This window comes from Triticum aestivum, chromosome 6B (assembly GCF_018294505.1).
Source record: "Triticum aestivum cultivar Chinese Spring chromosome 6B, IWGSC CS RefSeq v2.1, whole genome shotgun sequence".
Taxonomy (NCBI): domain Eukaryota; kingdom Viridiplantae; phylum Streptophyta; class Magnoliopsida; order Poales; family Poaceae; genus Triticum; species Triticum aestivum.
Genome location: NC_057810.1, coordinates 541,656,318 through 541,677,268, shown reverse-complemented (window position 1 = coordinate 541,677,268; position 20,951 = coordinate 541,656,318). Strand labels below are relative to the sequence as shown.

The window sequence follows — 20,951 nt, the reverse complement described above, 5'->3', positions numbered from 1 at the left end:
ATGGGCATTCAACGCCTGGAGGTGCGCGGGGACTCAAACCTTGCAATATCACAAATAAACGGAGATTTTGATGCCAAGGATCCGAAAATGGCGGCCTACCGCAACGTCGTCCTCAAAATGTCAGCTCGGTTTGAGGGGCTCAAATTCCACCATGTGGCTCGAGAAAACAATCAATCGGCGGATATCCTCGCCCGCATCGGTGCTAAACGCGACCCTGTCCCACCAAACACATTCCTGGAAAGGCTGTTCAAGCCATCCGTGGTATGGGAAGGGGAGTCCGGCAACACTAGCCCGGATCCGAATACAACCCCGGATTCCTAACCATCTGATGTAATCGGGGGCTCCGCCACCGAAATAACACCTTCGGCCCATGAAATCATGGCTGTAATCGCCTCGTGGACCGAGCCTTTATTGGCCTACCTAAATAGGCAGGAGCTCCCCGAGGACCAAAATGAAGCACGTTGTATTGTGCGGCGTTCTAAGGCCTACAAAGTCCATGAGGGAGAACTCTATAAGAAAAGTGCAACCAGAGTTCTCCAAAGATGCATCTCCGAAAAGGAAGGGCGGCAGCTCTTGGCTGAAATCCACACCGGACTCGGTGGGCACCACGCTGCGGCTCGGGCACTTGTCAGCAAGGCCTTCCGTACAGGTTTTTATTGGCCGACAGCCTGAGCAGATGCATAGGACCTTGTCCAACACTGCGTCGGTTGCCAGCTCTTTGCCAATCAGAGCCATATGCCCCCTACCGCTCTCCAAACAATCCCCATTACTTGGCCCTTCGCGGTTTGGGGGCTGGATATGGTCGGACCCCTTAAAGGGGGAAGCCATAAGAAAAAATACTTATTGGTCATGGTGGACAAGTTCACCAAATGGATAGAAGCCAAACCAGTTAAAACGGCCGAATTCGGACCAGTGATAGACTTCATATCAGGGGTTGTACACCGTTACGGCGTCCCCCACAGCATCATCACTGACAATGGCTCAAACTTCACAGTCGATGAAGTGAAAACTTGGTGCGGCAACATGGGCATTAAGCTCGATTACGCCTCCGTCTACCATCCCCAAACAAACGGCCAGGTCGAACGTGCAAACGGTCTCATCATGAGCATCATCAAACCCAAACTAGTGCGGTCCTTGACAGAATCGGACACGCACTGGGTCGAGGAGCTCGACTCCGTACTCTAGGGGCTGCGGACCACGCCGAATCGCACCACCGGATACACACCATCTTTTTATGGTGTACGGCGCAGAAGCAGTACTACCCTGTGACATAATCCATGACTCACCTCGCGTGCGCATGTACGAAGAGAAGGAAGTCGAGTTAGATCAGCAGGACAACTTAGATGCCCTGGAGGAGGAGCGCGACATTGCAAAAGCCCATTTTGCATTCTATCAGCAGCAGGCTCGACGGTATCAAAGCAGAGAAGTGCAGGCCAAAACTTATAATATTGGCGAACTCGTTCTATGCCTACCGGAGAAGAAGAAGGACAAGCTCAAACCTAAGTGGGAGGGTCCCTTCATTATTGATAAAGTTCTCACCGGAGGAGTGTACCGCCTGCGTAATGCATCCGATAACAGACTCGAGCCGAACCCATGGAATGCGGCCAGACTCCGGAGATTCTACGCCTAGTGCCGAACTCAGTGTTCGTCTCCGTACCCCCGCTCTTTTAATTATGTTCCTCCCCTTTTTCCTTTCTCGCCCTTTTTCCCTTCTTCACACAAAGTATTCAATACAGTGCGGATGCTCGGATCACTCCGGCTGCACCATGTGTGTAAACCATACCTAGGGGCTTCCTATACGGAAGCTAAATATAGTTACTTTCATGGCTTCTTGCCTATCACATATGTGTTCTTTTTCCATATGTGCCTTTTCTTCACCATTATATGCATTGACATGACTTAAGATGTGGCCATGCTGGGTTGTCTAGCTCTTGTGTTTATGCCCTACGTTCCCGTTAATTCGGCTAGGGCATAAGGGGAGCACCTCTACGATTGTTATTGTCGGTTCAGCCAGATGTGTACCTCAGACTGGGTGAGACCGAAAGCTAGCATTCTTAAGGGAATATTCGGTCGGTGAACAAAAGATGTTTGTTTCGTTTATTACAACGTGAACCCCCAGAAGTTTTGTATCCTACATTTCTGTTCGCAGTCCGGACATGTACGTCGATGCATGCGTACCCAGGGAAAGGAACCCCTAACGGAACTATTCTCCCTGGAAGATGTTTCTTACTACCCATGTAATATAACATAACTAGTTGGGTACTTGTCTGTTCAAGCACTTATGACCCCTACGCCTAGTTTCCACCCATACCCCAGTTCTGCATAACTGAGCAGGTATTCGGATATACCCCAGACTGTCGGATCCGGGGGCTGAAGCAAAAAGGTCCGCCATGACAAATGATTTTTAATCCGGCTAGGGACTACACATGTCCATTGAATTACATAGTCACTTGGACTGACTATATTCTTCCTCTATACCGTCCAACAGGCTATCTAGCTTGCAATCCTATTGGGAATACTTTGCGGCTAACACTACCTGGTCATACACCAGACTCACGGGAATTTCTTGCCCATCTGGCCCCGCTGGTCCGACTTCGGCCATATGGTTCGGGTCAAGCTTGGTGTAGCGCATCTTCACCATGGCCCAGGCTTCCCTTGCACCTTGTCAGCAGGCTAACATCTTCCACAACCGGAAGCGCCGTCGTGCTCCTTGGAGCATATCCACGAGCTCTCCCATGCCTCTTGGCAGGAAAGTGGATGGCCACAAGGCGTGGGCAATACCCTGCATCACCTGCCGAACTCGTTCGTGCAGCTGTGAGAGGTCTTGCAGTAAATTGCATGCGAACCCGTGCATCTCCTCTTCAGGATGGCCCGTCAACATACCTATAGATATAAACTCTTTTAATATGCTTCCTCGCCGAGCTATACTGCAGTTAGTTTAGGCACTTACCATAAATGTCGCGACGAAGCCTTCTGTTCTCCTTCATGGAGTCCACCAACTGAGCTTGAACATCCGATAATTCGACGCCCAGCCGGACGTTGGCATCTTGGAGATTGTTTTTCTCCTGCCTAACCTGTGTAAGCACACGCTCGCCAGCCTTCAGCTGTCTTTGGAGATGCGACTCGCTATCTCTTACGATCTCTGGATTTGTCCCGAGATTGTCTGCAGAATTTTCTGTTAGACCTATGAAGCAAGCCAATTGCTAACTGGCATATTCCTTTAAGATTTCTCTATTGAGACAAATGTTACCAGATGAGGCTTTCTGGGATTCCTCTAGTTTGGCAACCGCGGCCCTCAGTTGGGTCTTGCACTCCTCCAGCTCTTGAGACAATTGGGTATTCTTCTCTACAAGAAACTGTGCATAAAATGATCCTTAAATCAGTTGTTCCAACCATTTCAAGTCTCAGGGGCTACTGTTATACATGCTTATCAAATTTCCTAACCCGCATATCTTTTGCATACTGGTCCGTCGCTCGGGCGAGCCCGCCTTGAGCAGCTCGGATGTATGCGTCTCCCAAATTGAAAGCATTAAATGCCTCTTCAGAAAAGATGCTATTGCGAAGTACAGCCCGTCGGCACCGGTGATTCATGGCACTCTCTACTTTGCAATTTGTGGCGGAGAGCATATCCGCATCCTTTGTCGGAGGACAATTCGGCATCGGCCCCGCATCGGCCTCCTCTCTCGAAGCCGGTTCTGGAATTCAGCTGGTAGAGGCGTGACCGGTAGGATCTCCGGATATAGTCCGGCGACTCCTCTTTCTGCCAGAACACGAAGGATGCTGTTACATTTCAAACACGATAATCACAGAGCAGGTTTTTACCATACCTCTGTAACGGCATTTCGGCCCTAACCGCCTTCCTCTTAAGCCTGCCTGACCTGGACGCCCTTTGCCGACAAGCCCCCAAGGGCTCGGCGCCGCATTCCGATGGTCGTCTCTATAAAAATACGATATTTTATGCATAAGGCATGGTATAAGAAAGGAGTCCTCTTCAGAGGATAAGGTTTCGGCTTTGCTTACACGCGACGCAGGTAGCAGTCGGGGATAGTCGGCGATAATAGCCACCGAGGCGCCATCGCAGCTGGCCTGATAAAATGTCCCGTTGACAAGCTCCACAGATATGTTCGGATCTTCTTCAAGTCCTCAGTCGAAGGCCCTTCCGGGTCCTCTGGCTGCGGGGAGGGGCTGTTGAATCCTTCCACGGCCCTCCTTGGTTTCTGCTCAGAAATATCGAGGTAAATGATTGTGATGAAGAGCGCCAGAATTAATAGAGTGGGGGAAAGAGTGACGACTTACCCAGCTTGGGGGGTTGTACATGGAAAATCCATCCCGCGGTTTAATACGAAGGAATTCTTCTTCTTCTCCTTTATACAAATCGGACAGTATTCTCGCCAGAGCAGTGGCGGAGTCCGGACCTTTACGACCAGAGCGGGTGGCATCATCTTCCCCGTTGAAGTGCCACATGGGCTTCCCCCCATATTGAAGTGGCTGCACCCCCCGCATTATGCATATTGCTATAGCCTCGACTATTGTCAGCTCTGACTTGGCCAGTGTCTTTATCTTGCTCATCAGGAAGTGGACTTCTCTGGTATCTTCCTCTTGGGGGCCCCCAGGGCGCCAACTTCGGCATGTCTTCGGCGGAGCGTTATTGAACTCGGGGAGGCCCGTTCGGATTGGATCCGGAAGGGGAACATCATCAACATAAAATCACTCCCAGGGACTGTTTTCAGATGCCTTCTTGGGAGTACCGGACAGGTATCTGGTCTCGGTGATGCACCATATTTCGGCTCCGCCCACTTGACATATGGATTCCCCCTGGTTTCGAGGGACGAGGCAGAATAACTTCTTCCATAACTCGAAGTGAGCCTCACAGCCCAGAAATAATTCACAAAGGGCAACGTATCCTGCGATGTGCAGCACGGAGGCAGGGGTGAAGTTGTGCAACTGGAGGCCATAGAACTCCAGGAGCCCGCGAAGGAATGGGTGGATTGGAAACCCGACGCCTCTTAGCAAATATGGGATGAGGCATACTCGCTCCCCCTGAGATGGGCTAGGAAATCTCTCCGCTTGCTCCCCGCCATCATAGGTGGCTAGTCCGGCTCGGACGGGGACCATGAACGCAGGCGGAAGAAACCCTTGGGTCCGCAACTCTACTAAATGGCTATGGGAAACAGAACACTCTTCCCAATCACCTGGCTTAGAGCTAAGGGAGCGAGAAGAGGAGCTGCGGCGATCGTCCATGTTGGAATGGTTTTTTTCGGGCGCGCTCTATTGGATGCTCGCTCAAGGGAAGAAGGTGAGGTTTGGATCTGAGGATCCCCCTCCCTTCAAATAGACAGTTTGCCTGCAGGGCCGGGGTGGCAAATGCGAAAATGCTCTGGCTCCTCGTATTCGCTCGACACGTGGAGATGGCCATTATTGAAGCACAGAAGCCTAGGAGTACAACATTGATGGGAAGCCGGACACTATTCGTTACAACAGGTACTTTGGAGTATTCGGAGATGGAACCCGCCTTGCAATGCCGAAGACAATCTACGCGCCGGACTCATCGTCATTGAAGCCTGATTCAGGGGCTACTGAGGGAGTCCTGGATTAGGGGGTATCCGGACAGCCGGACTATATACTTTGGCCGGACTGTTGGACCGTGAGGATACAAGACTCAAGACTTCGTCCCATGTCTGGATGGGACTCTCCTTTGCATGGAAGACAAGCTTGGCGATCCGGATATTAGATCTCCTTCTTTGTAACCGACTCTGTGTAAACCCTAGCCTCCTCCTGTGTCTATGTAAACCGGAGGGTTTGGTCCGTAGAGGAACAATCATAATCATCATAGGCTAGCTTCTAGGGTTTAGCCTCTACGATCTCGTGGTAGATCAACTCTTGTAATACTCATATCATCAAGATCAACCAAGCAGGAAGTAGGGTTTTACCTCCATCGAGAGGGCCCGAGCCTGGGTAAAACATCGTGTCCCTTGCCTCCTATTACCATTAGCCTTAGACGCACAGATCGGGACCCCCTACCCGAGATCCGCCGGTTTTGACACCGACAGCGCGTACATAATTACGCACTCAAAATACCATGGGAATAGGTGGAGGCACGGCTACGACACGGTCCACAATGCGGCTCAACCGCCCCAGGACCCGTATACCTTCATCATTTTCTTTCTTTCAGGACCCTATTCTCTAGAAGCTCTTTCGGATAGCCTGATTATCGGACCCATCACGGGAAGGAAACACCAAGGAGGCAAGAAGCTTTGACGTATAAGGGAATACCCAGGTGGTCTCTGATAACGATCATTATACCTGTTTTACATACCCACACGCAGCTTACCCTTGGCTAGGACATGTCAAATAATCCTATTTTTCTTATCGCACTACTTGTATATATATGCTTTGACGTATTATTTAAATAAACAATGGAAAATAATGTACAGTGTCAGCTTATTATTACATTCCTTCACCTTTTTCTCTTTACTGCTTATTTATTACAAATTGCACCCGTACACTTTGGTACGTTCAGCTCGCTAGGGGCTTCAGCGTACCCCATAACACGACAAGAAAAGTCCGAACACTTTCGACAGTGCGGCACCCCGAACTTATAGCATTATATGCATCAGCTCCGAATCATTTCTTGGGTCAATAGTTGGGTTTGCCGGGCTCCCATGTTTTGGTACCTTACATTCCGCTATATCGGCTAAGGTAGCACAGGGAGAACTACTGCGATTGTGTCCCGGTTCTTCCGGACAAGCACCTCAGTAGAGAAAGCCAAAAACTGACTGTCATGATGCGGCGAGAGCTGGTCGCTATTCGAGAGGTCTCAAATCCTTCAAGATTTTTTCCGCTTCGGGCGAGGAATCGGCCTTATCCGATTTAGGCGTGTATAGCGCCCCAAGTTCGGCCTTCCGAATACTAGGGGCTTCACCAAAAATTTAAAATTGCAGACTTCTATGGCTAAGTGAGAGTGATAAAGCTGTATACTCTGATTACCTTGTTCGCTGCGCTAAACACCTCCTTAAAGGACCAAAAATTTGGATGAAGAGTGTTTAGATTTATCCCGAACATCCCAGTACTAGTTACATGGGGGCAGAAGCCGAAGACTGACCAACTCTCAGATTTTATAAACGGCCGCACAGAAGGTAATATAGCGCACATGAACTCATTTTCGTATTACAAGATCACATGAATACATTCATTCAAATATTACATCCTTAGCACATTCCTCCGCCACAAGGCGGGCGCCCTTCATAACACCGTCATAATACTTTCCGGGGTGGCGGTGCTCCTTGCCCTTCGGTGGCCCCTCTGTCACCAGCTTCTCGGCATCCATCTTAGCCAAGTGCACTTTCGCACGAGCGAAGGCCCTGGGTGCACCCTCAATGCAGACTGACCGCATTATGACTTCGTGCCGCGGACAGGTAGACACAAGCCGCTTTACCAGGCTGAAGTAGCTGCTGGCCAGGGGCTCGCCAGGCCACATGCGGACTATGAGATCCTTCATGGCCAGTTCGGCCGCCTTGTGAAGTTCGACCAGTTGCTTCAGCTAGTCGCTCAAGGGCATCAGGTGTTCGGCCCCAATATACTGGGACCAGAACAACTTCTCCGTCGAGCTCCCTTCCTCAGCTCGGTAGAACTCTGCGGCATCAGAGATGCTGCACGGCAGATCTTTGAATGCTCCTGGAGAGCTCCAAATGTGGGTAAGTAAAAAAGAAAGTCTCCTTCACATGCTTGCTTTGCATACTGAATGCCTTACCCGCCGCAATCTTCTTGGCCGCTTGAACCTCTTGGAGGGCCCTTTGGGCTTCAGCTTTGGCATCTTGTGCGCTCTAGTGGGCCTTCGCAAGCTCGGACTCTTGTGTCTTAGAGTCACGCTCCAAGGACTCATATTTTTTGACGAAGTCCTGGAGCTCTTGCTGGACCTCGTCGACTCAGGCCTCTTGCTTTTCACGCTCGGTGCGCTCCTTGGACGCCTTGTCTTCAGCCTCGGACAGCGCCTTCTTAAGGGCCGCCACTTCGGTCATGGTCCCTATTAAAATTCATGACGCTTCTATTAGCATCAACAACTTTTTTCTTTATCAATATACAGACGGGGTATTATGTACCTTTGTTCTCCTTGAGCTGCCTCTTCACGAGGCCGAGATCTCCTTCGGTCCGCTCTAGGTCCCGCATCAGTTCGGAGACCTCCGTAGTACGAGCGGCAGCGGCCAGCAGTGATGCCTACTTATTCACATAGACACATTCTGCCGGACTCCTGTGGATGTTATTTGATCCTTTGTTCGACCTTTCTTTCCGAACACCAAACAAAGCATCAGGGGCTACTGTCTATACTGTGATAATTTGATTATTTACCTCAAAGCCTGCTAGGAGGCTGGCGCATGCTTCGGTCAATCCGCTTTTGGAGGACCAAACCTTCTCGATCACCGCACTCATGATGGTGCGGTGCTCTTCGTCAATGGAAGCGCCGCGAAGCGCTTCCAGCAAGTTGTCCGATGCCTCTGGATGGACAGAGGTCATAAGCACAGGTTGCTTGCCCCCCTTAGTAAGGGGCTGCCTACCTGAATCCAGAACCGCTGGAGGTTCCAGCGCAGTATCCGGCTGGGGGCAAGACTTGTTGCGGCCCCCTTCATCAGAATCCATGGGGGTCTTCCCCCCATGTGCCCGGCGTCTGGTATTTCGCCTTGGGGCATCTCCAGAGTTGTCCCCCCTGGTCAGGTATCCTCTGAGACAACACCTGGGTGTCGTCCGTAGGCCGGGGGGTAGTGGCCGTCGGGAGTGAATCGTTGTTCATCGCCGACTGGCTCAAAGACCCATCCGAGGAGGATACGTTGATATGGGCTTTGTACGGACTGCACAATCATATTTGACATGATAAGAAGCGATAAAGCAAGACATACCGGAAGTATTATAGTGTCCGATACTTACGACTTTGCCAGGGGCTTGTCCCTGGGCAACCACTCCTTGTCGCTGTAGGCGGCTGTTGTGGAGTGGTCCGAAGGGAGGGTCTTTCCCTTCTTAGACCCTTCGGCCTCCCTACACGGGGAGGGGGGGCTTCCTTTTCTTCTCCCCTCCCCCTGGCTGGGGGGGGGGCTTTCCTCTTCCTCCTCCTTGTTTTCATTGGAGGAGCGCGCCTCGGTGTGTTCGGACGATGAGTCTGATACAACCTTGCGTCGGAGACCTTTCCTGGTCCCCGTGGCCTTCTTCTTGGCCTTCTTTTCCAGCACCTCATAGGGCGCCGGAAATAGCATCTCCGTTAGGAGAGCCGTTGCTGGATCTTCAGGTAGTGGAGCTGGGCAGTCGATCGGCTCCGCTGTCGCCACCCAGTCCTATTAAATTGGTGTGGGGGCTTAGATTCTTCCCACGAATATACTGAGGAAAGGAGAATCTTGTAAAATATAGAGAGCTTACCAGATTGGTGGGGCGCTTTGCGCTGAGTCCGCGATCCTCGGTAATGGGAGGAGGTACCTTGGCGGCCTTGAACAGCACCTTCCAGACGTCTTTGTACGTCGTGTTGAAGAGCTCTCTTAACGTCTGGTGTTCGGCCAGGTCAAACTCCCACATATTGAATGCCCGTCTTTGACACGGAAGGATCCGGTGAAAGAGCATGACCTGGACCACGTTGACAAGCTTGATTTTCTTGCTTATCATATTTTTGACACAGTTCTGGAATCTGGTCAGCTCCGCCGGTGCACCCCAGGCTAATCCCTTCTTTTTCCAGGAGGTGAGCCGCATGGGGATGCCAGGTCGAAATTCGGGGGCCACCGCCTGGTTGGCGTCATGTGGCTCGGTGATATAGAACCACCCCGATTGCCACCCCTTCACGGTCTCCACATAGGAGCCTTCGAGCCAGGTGACGTTGGGCATCTTGCCCACCATGGCGCCTCCGCACTCCGCTTGCTAGCCGACCACTATCTTCGGCTTCACGTTGAAGGTCTTTAACCACAGGCCGAAGTGGGGCTTGATGCGGAGGAAGGCCTCACACACGACGATAAAAACCGAGATGTTGAGGATGAAATTGGGGGCCAGATCATGGAAGTCTAGCCCGTAGTAAAACATGAGCCCACGGACAAATGGGTGCAGGGGAAATCCCAGTCCATGGACGAAGTGGGCAAGGAATACAACCCTCTCATGGGGTTCTGGAGTAGGGACGATCTGCCCAACGTCCGGGAGCCGATGCGTGATGTCTGCGGCCAGGTATCCAGCCTCCCGGAGCTTCGTGGTGTCCTCCTCTGTAACGGAGGAGACCATCCACTTGCCTCCCGCTCCGGACATGTTTGGAATGGCTTTACGGAGAAGGTGAGAACTTGGGCACTGGAGCTCGAGCGTGCAAGAATGGATGAGCAAGGGAAGAAGAAGGCATGGGTGAAAAAGGGGAATCCCTATCTCTTTATAAAGGCGGTAGAAACTGTGCGCCTCCCCACTTGCCCGGTAAAATTGCTTATTCCCCAAGCGCCACGATTGATGGCGCGGTTGGGTTACCCACACCCATATTGATGAGAATCCCGTGATAAGGGGACACGATCTCTGCTTCGACAAGACGTGCCAATAAAACTGCCTCGCGATATGTGCGGTGGCAGGTTGAGAAAAACGATTTGAATAATGACCGGGTCGTGGCGTGATGTCACGCTATGAAAAGTTGTCAGCAGATTAGATTTGTAAAATATCGTGCTCTCTATAGTGGTATGTGGAAATTATTTTGCAGAGCCGGACACGATCCTCATATTCAAGATCTTCTATGGAGTATTCGGAGAAGGAACCCGCCTTGCAATGCCGAAGACAATCTGCGCGCCGGACTCATTGTCATTGAAGCCTGGTTCAGGGGCTATTGAGGGAGTCCTGGATTAGGGGGTCCTCGGATAGCCGGACTATATACTTTGGCCGGACTGTTGGACTATGAAGATACAAGATTGAAGACTTCGTCCCGTGTCCGGGTGGGACTCTCCTTTGCGTGGAAGGCAAGCTTGGCAATTCGAATATGTAGATCTCCTTCTCTGTAACCGACTCTGTGTAACCCTAGCCCCCTCCGGTGTCTATATAAACCGGAGGGTTTAGTCTGTAGGACGACAACAATCATAATCATAGGCTAGCTTCTAGGGTTTAGCCTCAACGATCTCGTGGTAGATCAACTCTTGTAATACTCATATCATCAAGATCAATCAAGCAGGAAGTAGGGTATTACCTCCATCGAGAGGGCCCGAACCTGGGTAAACATTGTGTCCCCCGCCTCTTGTTACCATTAGCCTTAGACGCATAGTTCGGGACCCCCTACCCGAGACCCGGCGGTTTTGACACCGACACCGCCCACAACTCTTTGTGTTCTACTCGTGCATATCATCTACGCATGGACCTGGCTCAGATGCCACTGTCGGGAAACATAGCATGCAAATTCAAAAAAATCCTACGCTCGCGCAAGATCTATCTAGGAGATGCATAGCAACGAGAGGGGGAGAGTGTGTCCACGTACCCTCGTAGACCAAAAGCGGAAGCGTTTGCTCAAGCGGTTGATGTAGTCAAACGTCTTCTCATTCCGACCGATCGAGTACCAAACGTACAGCGCCTTCGAGTTCTACACGCGTTCAGCACGATGACATCCCTCGAGCTCTTGGTCCAGCAGAGGGTCAAAGGATAAGATGTGTTCAATCAGCACGACGGCGTGGTGACGGTGATGGTGATGTGATCCGCGCAGGGCTTCGCCTAAGCACCGCGAGAATATAACTGGAGGCGTAAATTGTGGAGGGGGGGCACCGCACACGGCTTGGAGCAATTGGTGTGTCTCATAGGGGCACCCCCCCCCCCCCCGTATATAAAGGAGGGAGGGAGGGGAGGCCAGCCTAGGCGCACCCCAAGTGGGGGAGTCCCACTTGGACTCCTAGTGGGATTCGCCCCCCTTCCTTTCTCCGAAGGGGGAAAGGGGGAAGGAGTAGGAGAAGGAGAAGGAAGGGGGGGCACCGCCCCCACCCCTTGACCAATTCGGTTTCCCCCTGGTGGGGGCGCGCAAGCCCCTTGTGGGCTGGTGTGCCTCCCTCCTATGGCCCATATCTTTCCCCGGGGGGTTCCGGTAACCCGTGTGGTACTCCGGTATGTACCCGTACAATCCGGAACCCTTTCGGTGTCCGAATACTACCTTCTAATGTATAAATCTATACCTCTCCACCAATTCGAGACTCCTCGTCATGTCCGTGATCTCATCCGGGACTCCGAACAACCTTCGGTCACCAAAACACATAACTCATATAATACATATCGCCATCGAACGTTAAGCATGCAGACCCTATGGGTTCGAGAAATATGTAGACATGACCGAGACACCTCTGGTCAATAATCAATAGCGGAACCTGAATGCTCATATTGGTTCCCACATATTCTACGAAGATCTTTATCGGTCAAACTGCTATGTCAACATACATTATTCCCTTTGTCATCGGTATGTTACTTGCCCGAGATTCGATCGTCGGTATTTTCATACCTAGTTCAATCTCGTTACCGGAAAGTCTCTTTACTCGTTCCGTAATGCTTCATCCCGGAACTAAGTCATTAGTCACATTTCTTGCAAGGCTTCATATGATGTGCATTACCGAGAGGGCCCAGAGATACTTCTGTGATACTCAGAGTGACAAATCCTAATCTTGATCTATGCCAACCCAACAAACACCTTTGGAGATACCTATAGAGCATATTTATAATCACCCAGTTACGTTGTGACGTTTGATAGCACACAAGGCATTCCTCTGGTGTCCGGGAGTTGTATAATCTCATAGTCGGAGGAATATGTATTTGACATTAAGAAAGGTGTAGCAATAAAACTGAACGATCATTATGTTATGCTAACAGATGGGTCTTGTCCATCACATCATTCTCCTAATGATGTGATCCCGTTCATCAAATCCGTGGCTAGGAAACTTAACCATCTTTGATTAACGAGCTAGTCAAGTAGAGGCATACTAGGGAGACGGTGTTTTTCTATGTATTCACACATGTATCAAGTTTCCGGTTAATACAATTCTAGCATGAATAATAAACATTTATCATGAATAAGGAAATATAAAATAACAACTTTATTATTGCCTCTAGGGCATATTTCCTTCAGGCGTTGCCTCTGATTTCCTCTCCTATGGTTCTCTTCTTTGAATCTAGGCTTTAGGGCAATATTTTCGACATTCGTCGATTTTTGGCCAAATCAAGGCTTGAGTAGGGCATAGAAGTCTGCTAGACTAGGTGGATTGGAGATTGGTAGGAGAAAATTTGAATTTGGCACCCCCGGTAGTACTGGATCTAATAGCGGCAGTGGTCAGACCGGCATCCTCCGCCTCGGGAGGTACTACCGCTCCCCTGGAGTGGTACTACCACTTGTAGGTGGCACTACCGATGTCTCAAGATGGTACTACCGCTTGGGATGCCGGCTTCCATTTCCCTCTTACCAATCTTTGATTCTTTTTTGCTTCTATCTGCTGGCTTATCCAATGTTTTTCTTTTGCCTTCCTTGCCCTTGTGTGTGGGTTCTAGGTGATGGCAATTCGGAGCATCTAGTCCGTCGCATCAACCTCGAGCATCCTGGAGGGTCAAAGTGCTATCGCACTTTTGAGGCAGCTGCAGCATCATCAAGTGCTCAACCAACGCAACCCAAGCCGCCTTCCAAGCAAGTTGCGAGCAAGCCAAAGCCAAAGGTCAAGTCTTTGTCAGATATGTCTACTAGGAGTTCTGTGCGGCTCGTTGTTGTAATCTGTATTCCCAGCCTCAAGAACCGGCTCTTGTCAACCGCCCTTTCTGGAACCAGCAGCAGTGGTCTATCTACTTTTATGTGCTCAAAGCAAAGAAGAACCTTTTTGTGAGTGTCCTCTCTATTGACATTCCTTATTTGGAGAAGGATCGTGCCTACTTTGGAGAGGCTCTTGATATGTGTGCTTGGCCGAATATCCTCAAGCTCATGGAGTTCAACAAGGATTTTGATGCTGACATGGCGGCCCAATTTTATGCCATTGTTCACCTTGGCACTGTTGAGGAACAGACCATGACATGGATGACCAATGGAAGACTTATCTCTGTCAAATGGAAGGCTTTTATGGAACTTTTGGGTTATGAGGATCAGGGGCTTGACAACCCACTTGGCTTTTCCCCCACAGGGAGGCTACTTCTACTCACAAGTCTGCTCTTTGGCCCTATAGCACGGTGAAGGTTCATCCCGTCACATTGAAGAACACATATGAGTTGTTTCCCTTTTTGGATACTCTTCATCGCATCTTCAGGCACTCTTTTCCCTAGTATTAGGAACTTGGATCAGGTTCATTCCTATCTTGTGGATATGTTGCTCTTTTGCCAGCATGAGAAGGAGGCAAGCACAGGAGATTCTTTGGAGGTTTATCATGTCATGTGGTCGAAGCTCCTCTGTGCCATCACTGAGCGCAAGTGCCCCATCTATTCCCCCTACCTGGTGTTGCTTATTGAGAAGGCAGGGGCATACACTTATCCTGATGTCAGGTTGGAGACTGGTGACTTGGTCTCTCATGAGATTGTTCAATTGAGATAGAAGGAGCACTGGGGCACTCCTGTTTCGGAGACTGAGACTCATTTGGGAGACGATGAGGCTGAGGCCGACGGTGATGAGGATTATGAGCCCTCTGGAGTGGAGCCATCTTGGGCTAAGAAGCTGAAGCTGAATATGAAGTTGTTCTGTATGGAGGCTCATGGACGGTATATGGTGCATGTGTTAGAGAAGCAGTCACGCAACCGTCACAAGGTCCTTATGCGTCAACTAGGTGAAGAGGTTGCCACTGGGTCAGAGGACAAGATCACTGACGAGGAGGAGTGGGTCTCTCAGCAGTTTCCATGGACGGATTTAGAGACCGATCAGCCTGCTGCTACTATCGACGACGGAGGCACGGGCGACCATGCGGAGCTATGATGATGGGGATCTTCGGCATTGCTATCACCTGTGACCGTACTAGCACTCTTTGCCCTTTTGGTGTCTTGATGCCAAAGGGGGAGAGATTTTAGGGATTTGCCATGTCGCGAGTGCGTCTTATCTGTTGTGTTTTCCTCTCTCGTGAACTCTTTTATCGCTCGTTTGCTTTGGTTTGGTTGTGCTTGTGAGACTTGGTTACCTTGTCATATGGTGTGAGACATATGCTATCTTATTATTATCCTATGCTTGTCTAGTACTTTGTTAGTATGTGAGTTGCTTGCTTAGCTATTGTCCTTCTTATGCTCACTTACTACTTGTTGCATCCTAGCTTAAGTTTCCCATATTGTAGATGCAAGTGTTATCGGTCTATAAAATATAGGGGGAGTGTTGATCCTAGTGTGTGCGCTTTGCATTCCAAAAGCATTCTTTAATAAGTGCACAGATCTAGGGGGAGCCCGTCTATATTTTGTAGATTATGGGGTTTGCTTATTCTCTTGGTATATCTCTATGCAAATCCCGTGTTGTCATCAATCCACCAAAAAGGGGGAGATTGTTAGGGCATATTTCTCTCTAAGTGCTTTTGGTGATTGATGACAATGCTTTTGCGGACTAATCGTGTGCATTGAGCATTTTAGATATTCATTCATATGGCACGAGACGATTTCTTCCCATCTGTGTTTAAAGTGAAGACGCTGCAGTTTTCCTTCATTTCAGTTTTGGTGGACTTGAGTCGTAGGACATATCGTACTATGAAGAGGGGGTCCATATCGGCAAGGTTAGGGTGGAATCAACACGTACACATCTCTTTTGCACCCCCAGCTCTTTCCCGCATCCTTGGAGGATCCTTCGTTATCATGGAAGTGGCATTGGAGAGGAGCCAGTGATAGTACCGTGGCTGGAAGCGGCAGTACCACGGAGAGCAACAGGCGGTAGTACCATTGTAGCAGCGGTAGTACCGCCCAGAGCAACAGGCAGTAGTTCCCCTCCAGTTCCGCTCTAGTATTGCCTTGACTCGAGCCTTGCTATTCTCGTGTCGGGTTCAGCGGCAGTAGCAGAAGAGTGGGAGCGGTAGTACTGCTCATAAGCGGTAGTACCGCACCTACCACTGCTACTAGTGGCACTCGAGGGTTTTCTCCTCTGTCCCTTCTCCTTGTGCTCGTGTAAGCTACTGAGCACGGTCCCAGCGGTAGTACCGCTGGGCCAAGCGGCAGTGCCGCTGCGGCAAGCGGTAGTACCGCTCCTATGAGCGGTAGTACCGCGCGCTACGGGCTGAGAGTGGGGATAATGGTTGGATTGTTCCCCCACTGTAAAAGGGGGTCTTCTTCCTCAAGAAGACCCACCTCTTCTTCCCCCAAACTCCATTGTTGGTCCAAAGCTCATTTTTCCCCGATCTCTGTCCCTAGCCAATCAAACTTGTTGATTTTCTAAGGTTTGGTTGAGAAGGCCCCGATCTACACTTCCACCAAGAGAAATTTGATCCCCCCACTAATCCCTTGCGGATCTTGTTACTCTTGGGTGTTTGAGCACCCTAGACGGTTGAGGTAACCTCGGAGCCACATTCCTTTGTGGTGAAGCTTCGTGGTTCGTTGGGAGCCTCCAATTCGGTTGTGTAGAGAGGCCCAACCTTGTTTGTAAAGGTCCGATTGCTGCCTTCAAGGGCACCACTAGTGGAATCACGACATCTTGCATTGTGTGAGGGTGAGGAGAATACGGTGGCCCTAGTGGCTTCTTGGGGATCATTGTGCCTCCACACCGCTCCAATGTAGACGTACTTCCCCTCAAAGGGAAGGAACTTCGGTAACACATCCTCGTCTCCACCGGCTCCACTAGTGGTTATCTCTTACCTTTAATTTGTGCAAGCTATTGTTGTGTTTTATCCTTTGCTTGCACTTGTTGTTGTTGTTGTTGTTGTTGTTGTTTTTGTTGTTTTTGTTGTTGTTGTTGTTGTTGTTGTTGTTGTTGTTGTTGTTGTTGTTGTTGTTGTTGTTGTTGTTGTTGCTGCTGCTGTTGTTGTTGTTGTTGTTGTTGTTGTTGTTGAACCTTTTGTTTCTAACCCTAATTTGTTAAGAAAAGCTAAAAATTGGTATTTGCCTATTCACCCCCCTCTAGTCAACCATATCGATCCTTTCAATATCTTCACAAGTCCATTGTCACCGCAATTGACGGCAAGCTTCAAGCATGATCTCTTCGTGATGCTCCACTTGAACTTGCACTTTGCAACCTTGATGACGATCACCACTTGATGTCATCCTCCATGGGTTGTATTAGATCTTCCTATTGACGCAATCCCATGGGAAACACACCTAACACCACATAGAACTCTCATGTAGAACATGGGTTAGTACAGAAAGCGTAATGGACAATGCTTACCATACCATGGGATCACTTGATCCCACTCGGCACATCTTCTATGCTTTGTGTGTTGATCAACTTGAATCACTCTCTGTACTTACTCTTGATGAACCTTGAATCTTTCCAACTCTCTTCATTAGGATGATGTCTTGAAGGAAAACATGAATGTTCACACAATCTTCTTCTTCAAGACATGCTTGCAATAAGCTCAAGTCTCACACGACCAATCTTTGGATAATTCCTTAAAAAGCACCTTGGCCAACACATAAACTCCTTGAAATCAAGAAATGGACTTCAAGAAAAACCTATGGACAAAACCTACGAATATAACTCAAGGTAACCATTAGTCCATAGAGAATGTCATCAATTACCAAAATCACACATGGGGGCACCACATGTTCTTTCAACTGTGCATCTACATTGTGATGTTAGTTAGCTTATATTTAAGAGTTGCATTTACACAACACATGTGGATCAAGCTCCTACCATCGGCATGGTGCGGATCTGTAACAATGTGTTGGGAACGCGGTAATTTCAAAAAAAATCATACGATCACACAAGATCTATCTAGGTGATGCATAGCAACGAGAGGGGAGAGTGTGTCCATGTACCCTTGTAGACCGAAGGCAGAAGCGTTTCAATAATGCAGTTGATGTAGTCAAACTTCTTCGCGATCCAACCGATCAAGTACCGAACGTACGGCACCTCCGCGTTCAGCACATGTTCAGCTCGATGACGTCCCTCGTGCTCTTGATCTAGTTGAGTACGAGGGTGAGTTTTGTCAGCATGATAGCATGGCGACGGTGATGATGATGCTACCGGCGCAGGGCTTTGCCTAAGCACTATGATGGTATGATCGAGGTGTGTAACTGTGGAGGGGGCACCGCACACGATTAAGAGAAACTTGTGTGTTCTAGGGTGCCCCTGCCCTGTATATAAAGGAGGGAGGGGGAGGCCGGCCGGCCCTAGGGGGCGCGCCCAAGAGGAGGAGTCCTGCTAGGACTTCCTAGTCCTAGTAGGATTCCCCTCCAAGGAAGAGAAGGGGAAGGAAAGGAGAGGGAGAGGGAGTAGGAAAGGGGGGCTCCGCTCCCGGTCCCTTGTCCAATTCAGACTCAAGGGGAGCGGCCAGCCCTCCTGCCGCCCTCCTCTCTCTCCACTAAGGCCCATGGTGGCCCATTAGTTCCCCTGGGGGGTTCCGGTAACCCCTCCGGCACTCCGGTTTTACCCAAAACTTCCCAGAATACTTCCGGTCTCCAAATAACATGGTCCAATATATCAATCTTTATGTCTCGACCATTTCGATACATATCGTCACATCCGTTATGTCATCTGGGACTCTGAACAAACTTCGGTCATCAAAAACACATAACTCATAATACATATCGTCATCGAACGTTAAGCGTGCTGACCCTACGGGTTCGAGAACTATGTACACATGACCGTGACACATCTCTGGTTAATAACCAATAGCGGAACCTGGATGCTCATATTGGTTCCTGCATATTCTGCGAAGATCTTTATCGGTCAAACCGCATAACAACATACATTGTTCCCTTTTTCATCGGTATGTTACTTGCCCGAGATTCGATCATCGGTATCACTATACCTAGTTCAATCTTGTTACCGACAAGTCTCTTTACTCGTTCCATAACACTTCATCCCGCAAATAACTCATTAGTCACATTGCTTGCAAGGCTTATAGTGAGGAGCATTACCGAGAGGGCCCAAAGATACCTCTCCGAAACACGGAGTGACAAATCCTAATCTCGATCTATGCCAACCCAACAAACACCTTCGGAGACACCTGTAGAGCATCTTTATAATCACTCATTTACGTTGTGACGTTTGATAGCACACAAAGTGTTCCTCCGGTAGCTGGGAGTTGCATAATCTCATAGTCTGAGGAACATGTATAAGTCATGAAGAAAGTAGTAGCAGTGAAACTGTCGATCATAATGCTAAGCTAACGGATGGGTCATGTCCATCACATCATTCTCCTAATGATGTGGTTTCATTCATCAAATGACAACACATGTCTATGGTTAGGAAACTTAACCATCTTTGATTAACGAGCTAGTCAAGTAGAGGCATACTAGGGACGTTATGTTTTGTCTTTGTATTCTCACATGTACTAAGTTTCCGGTTAATACAATTCTAGCATGAATAATAAACATTTATCATGAAATAAGGAAATAAATAATAACTTTATTATTGCCTCTAGGGCATATTTCCTTCACAATGAACAGGGTATTGCCTGCAGTTCTGCGCTTTGGACAAGGGCGTGTTTGGTTGCTCGCGATGAATTTGCCTGCATTATATGTGTCTTAGTTGGGCCTGGCTGGAAAAAAAGGAAAATCCACCATATGCACATCGTTGGATGCCTGCATTAAAGGAACAATTTTGGCATGGCATTTTGTGTCCTGCATTGACTGTGCTGATACAACTACATGGCGTTTGGTTGCATACAAGCAGCAAGGCCTGCTTATCTTGTACCCTACGTGGCTGGTTTACCAGCTATATCTTACACACTATCACATCGATCACACCAATAAAACAACACTACAATCATGATGAACTAGATGATGGTGAAGTTTTTCAGCCCAAACTGTCGGTCTGGCTTGCCAATTTCAACACTTCATGCATGCTTGAGCACGCCCTTGGAGTAAGCATCCTTTGTCGCCTGCCTACTCTTAAACCCTCTGTAGCAGCTGTTTTTGCAACCCGTCACTTGTTCATCACATGTTTCTCATGAACTATAAACCCCTGGAACCCTCTCTTGGAATACCACATAACACTTGTCCTAACATGGTAGAAGAACATCAATTCAAGCAGCAACCAATGGATAACACTAGACATGTAACATAAGAAGCATACATGATCATACGACATAGCAAGTTCATCCTACCACTACTATGGTGCCATCCTACCATCACATCCAAAAGAGAGTGTAATCCTACCACCGTAAGTTCGTCATTAGCGTGAGGGGTTAGTATATACCACCTCATCAAAATATACAGACCAACAATAGTTCTCAAGCCCCAGCTACCACAAAATATATGTTGGCATCATCATCGTCGTCGAGGATCATGCACGTCGTCACCACCACCAGCAGAAACAACACTTGTAGTAGTGCTTGCCTAGCCAAGTCTTGAGCCAAAGCACCCTATGGGCATCTGCCATGGTAACAAACCCAACACACTGAGCCTTGTTGTCTAGCCGGTGGATTAGAGCAGCCATCAGAGCCTCTGGGCGGAAGTCACCTTGGTCCATGACGGCGTTGTAGAGGTTAGGGTGGACGACGACGGGCTTTCTCACAATAATGGCGGTTGCCACCTCCTTGACGGCCTCAGTCATGTTGGATGCTCAACTCATCCTCCATCAAGCCGCCCCTCTTCCTCTTGCTGTCAAACACAAGAATGTGATCATCACCCTTATCACAGTCGTCAAGGACGATGGTCTCTGACTCCTGGGTGTCTAGATAGTTAGGCATGGGCGAACCGAGCGGCTCAATGAAGCCCATGGCATGCTTGTCGGTTGCCATCCCATGGGAGAAGATGTGCTACATCTCGGCGTAGTTATGGATGGGTGTGTTGAGGAATTCTGTGTCCTTTGGATGGTCCTAAGAAAATCACGACGTGTTTAGTTGTGACAGGACAATGGTTGGCAAGCTTAAGCAAGGGAGGGGGGTGAGCTAACCGCGATGTGG

General features: G+C 49.2%; 1 protein-coding gene across 1 annotated transcript in view; it reads right to left on the bottom strand.

Annotated features, from left to right (window-relative positions):
• The window catches only part of LOC123139350 (vegetative cell wall protein gp1), an 89,217-nt gene extending 68,618 nt beyond the window's left edge, over positions 1-20,599 (bottom strand). The window contains exon 1 of the mRNA XM_044559159.1: positions 20,408-20,599. Coding sequence (XP_044415094.1) covers positions 20,408-20,599 — 192 coding nt within the window. The remainder of the gene's footprint in view (positions 1-20,407) is intronic.
• Positions 20,600-20,951: the final 352 nt, after the last annotated feature.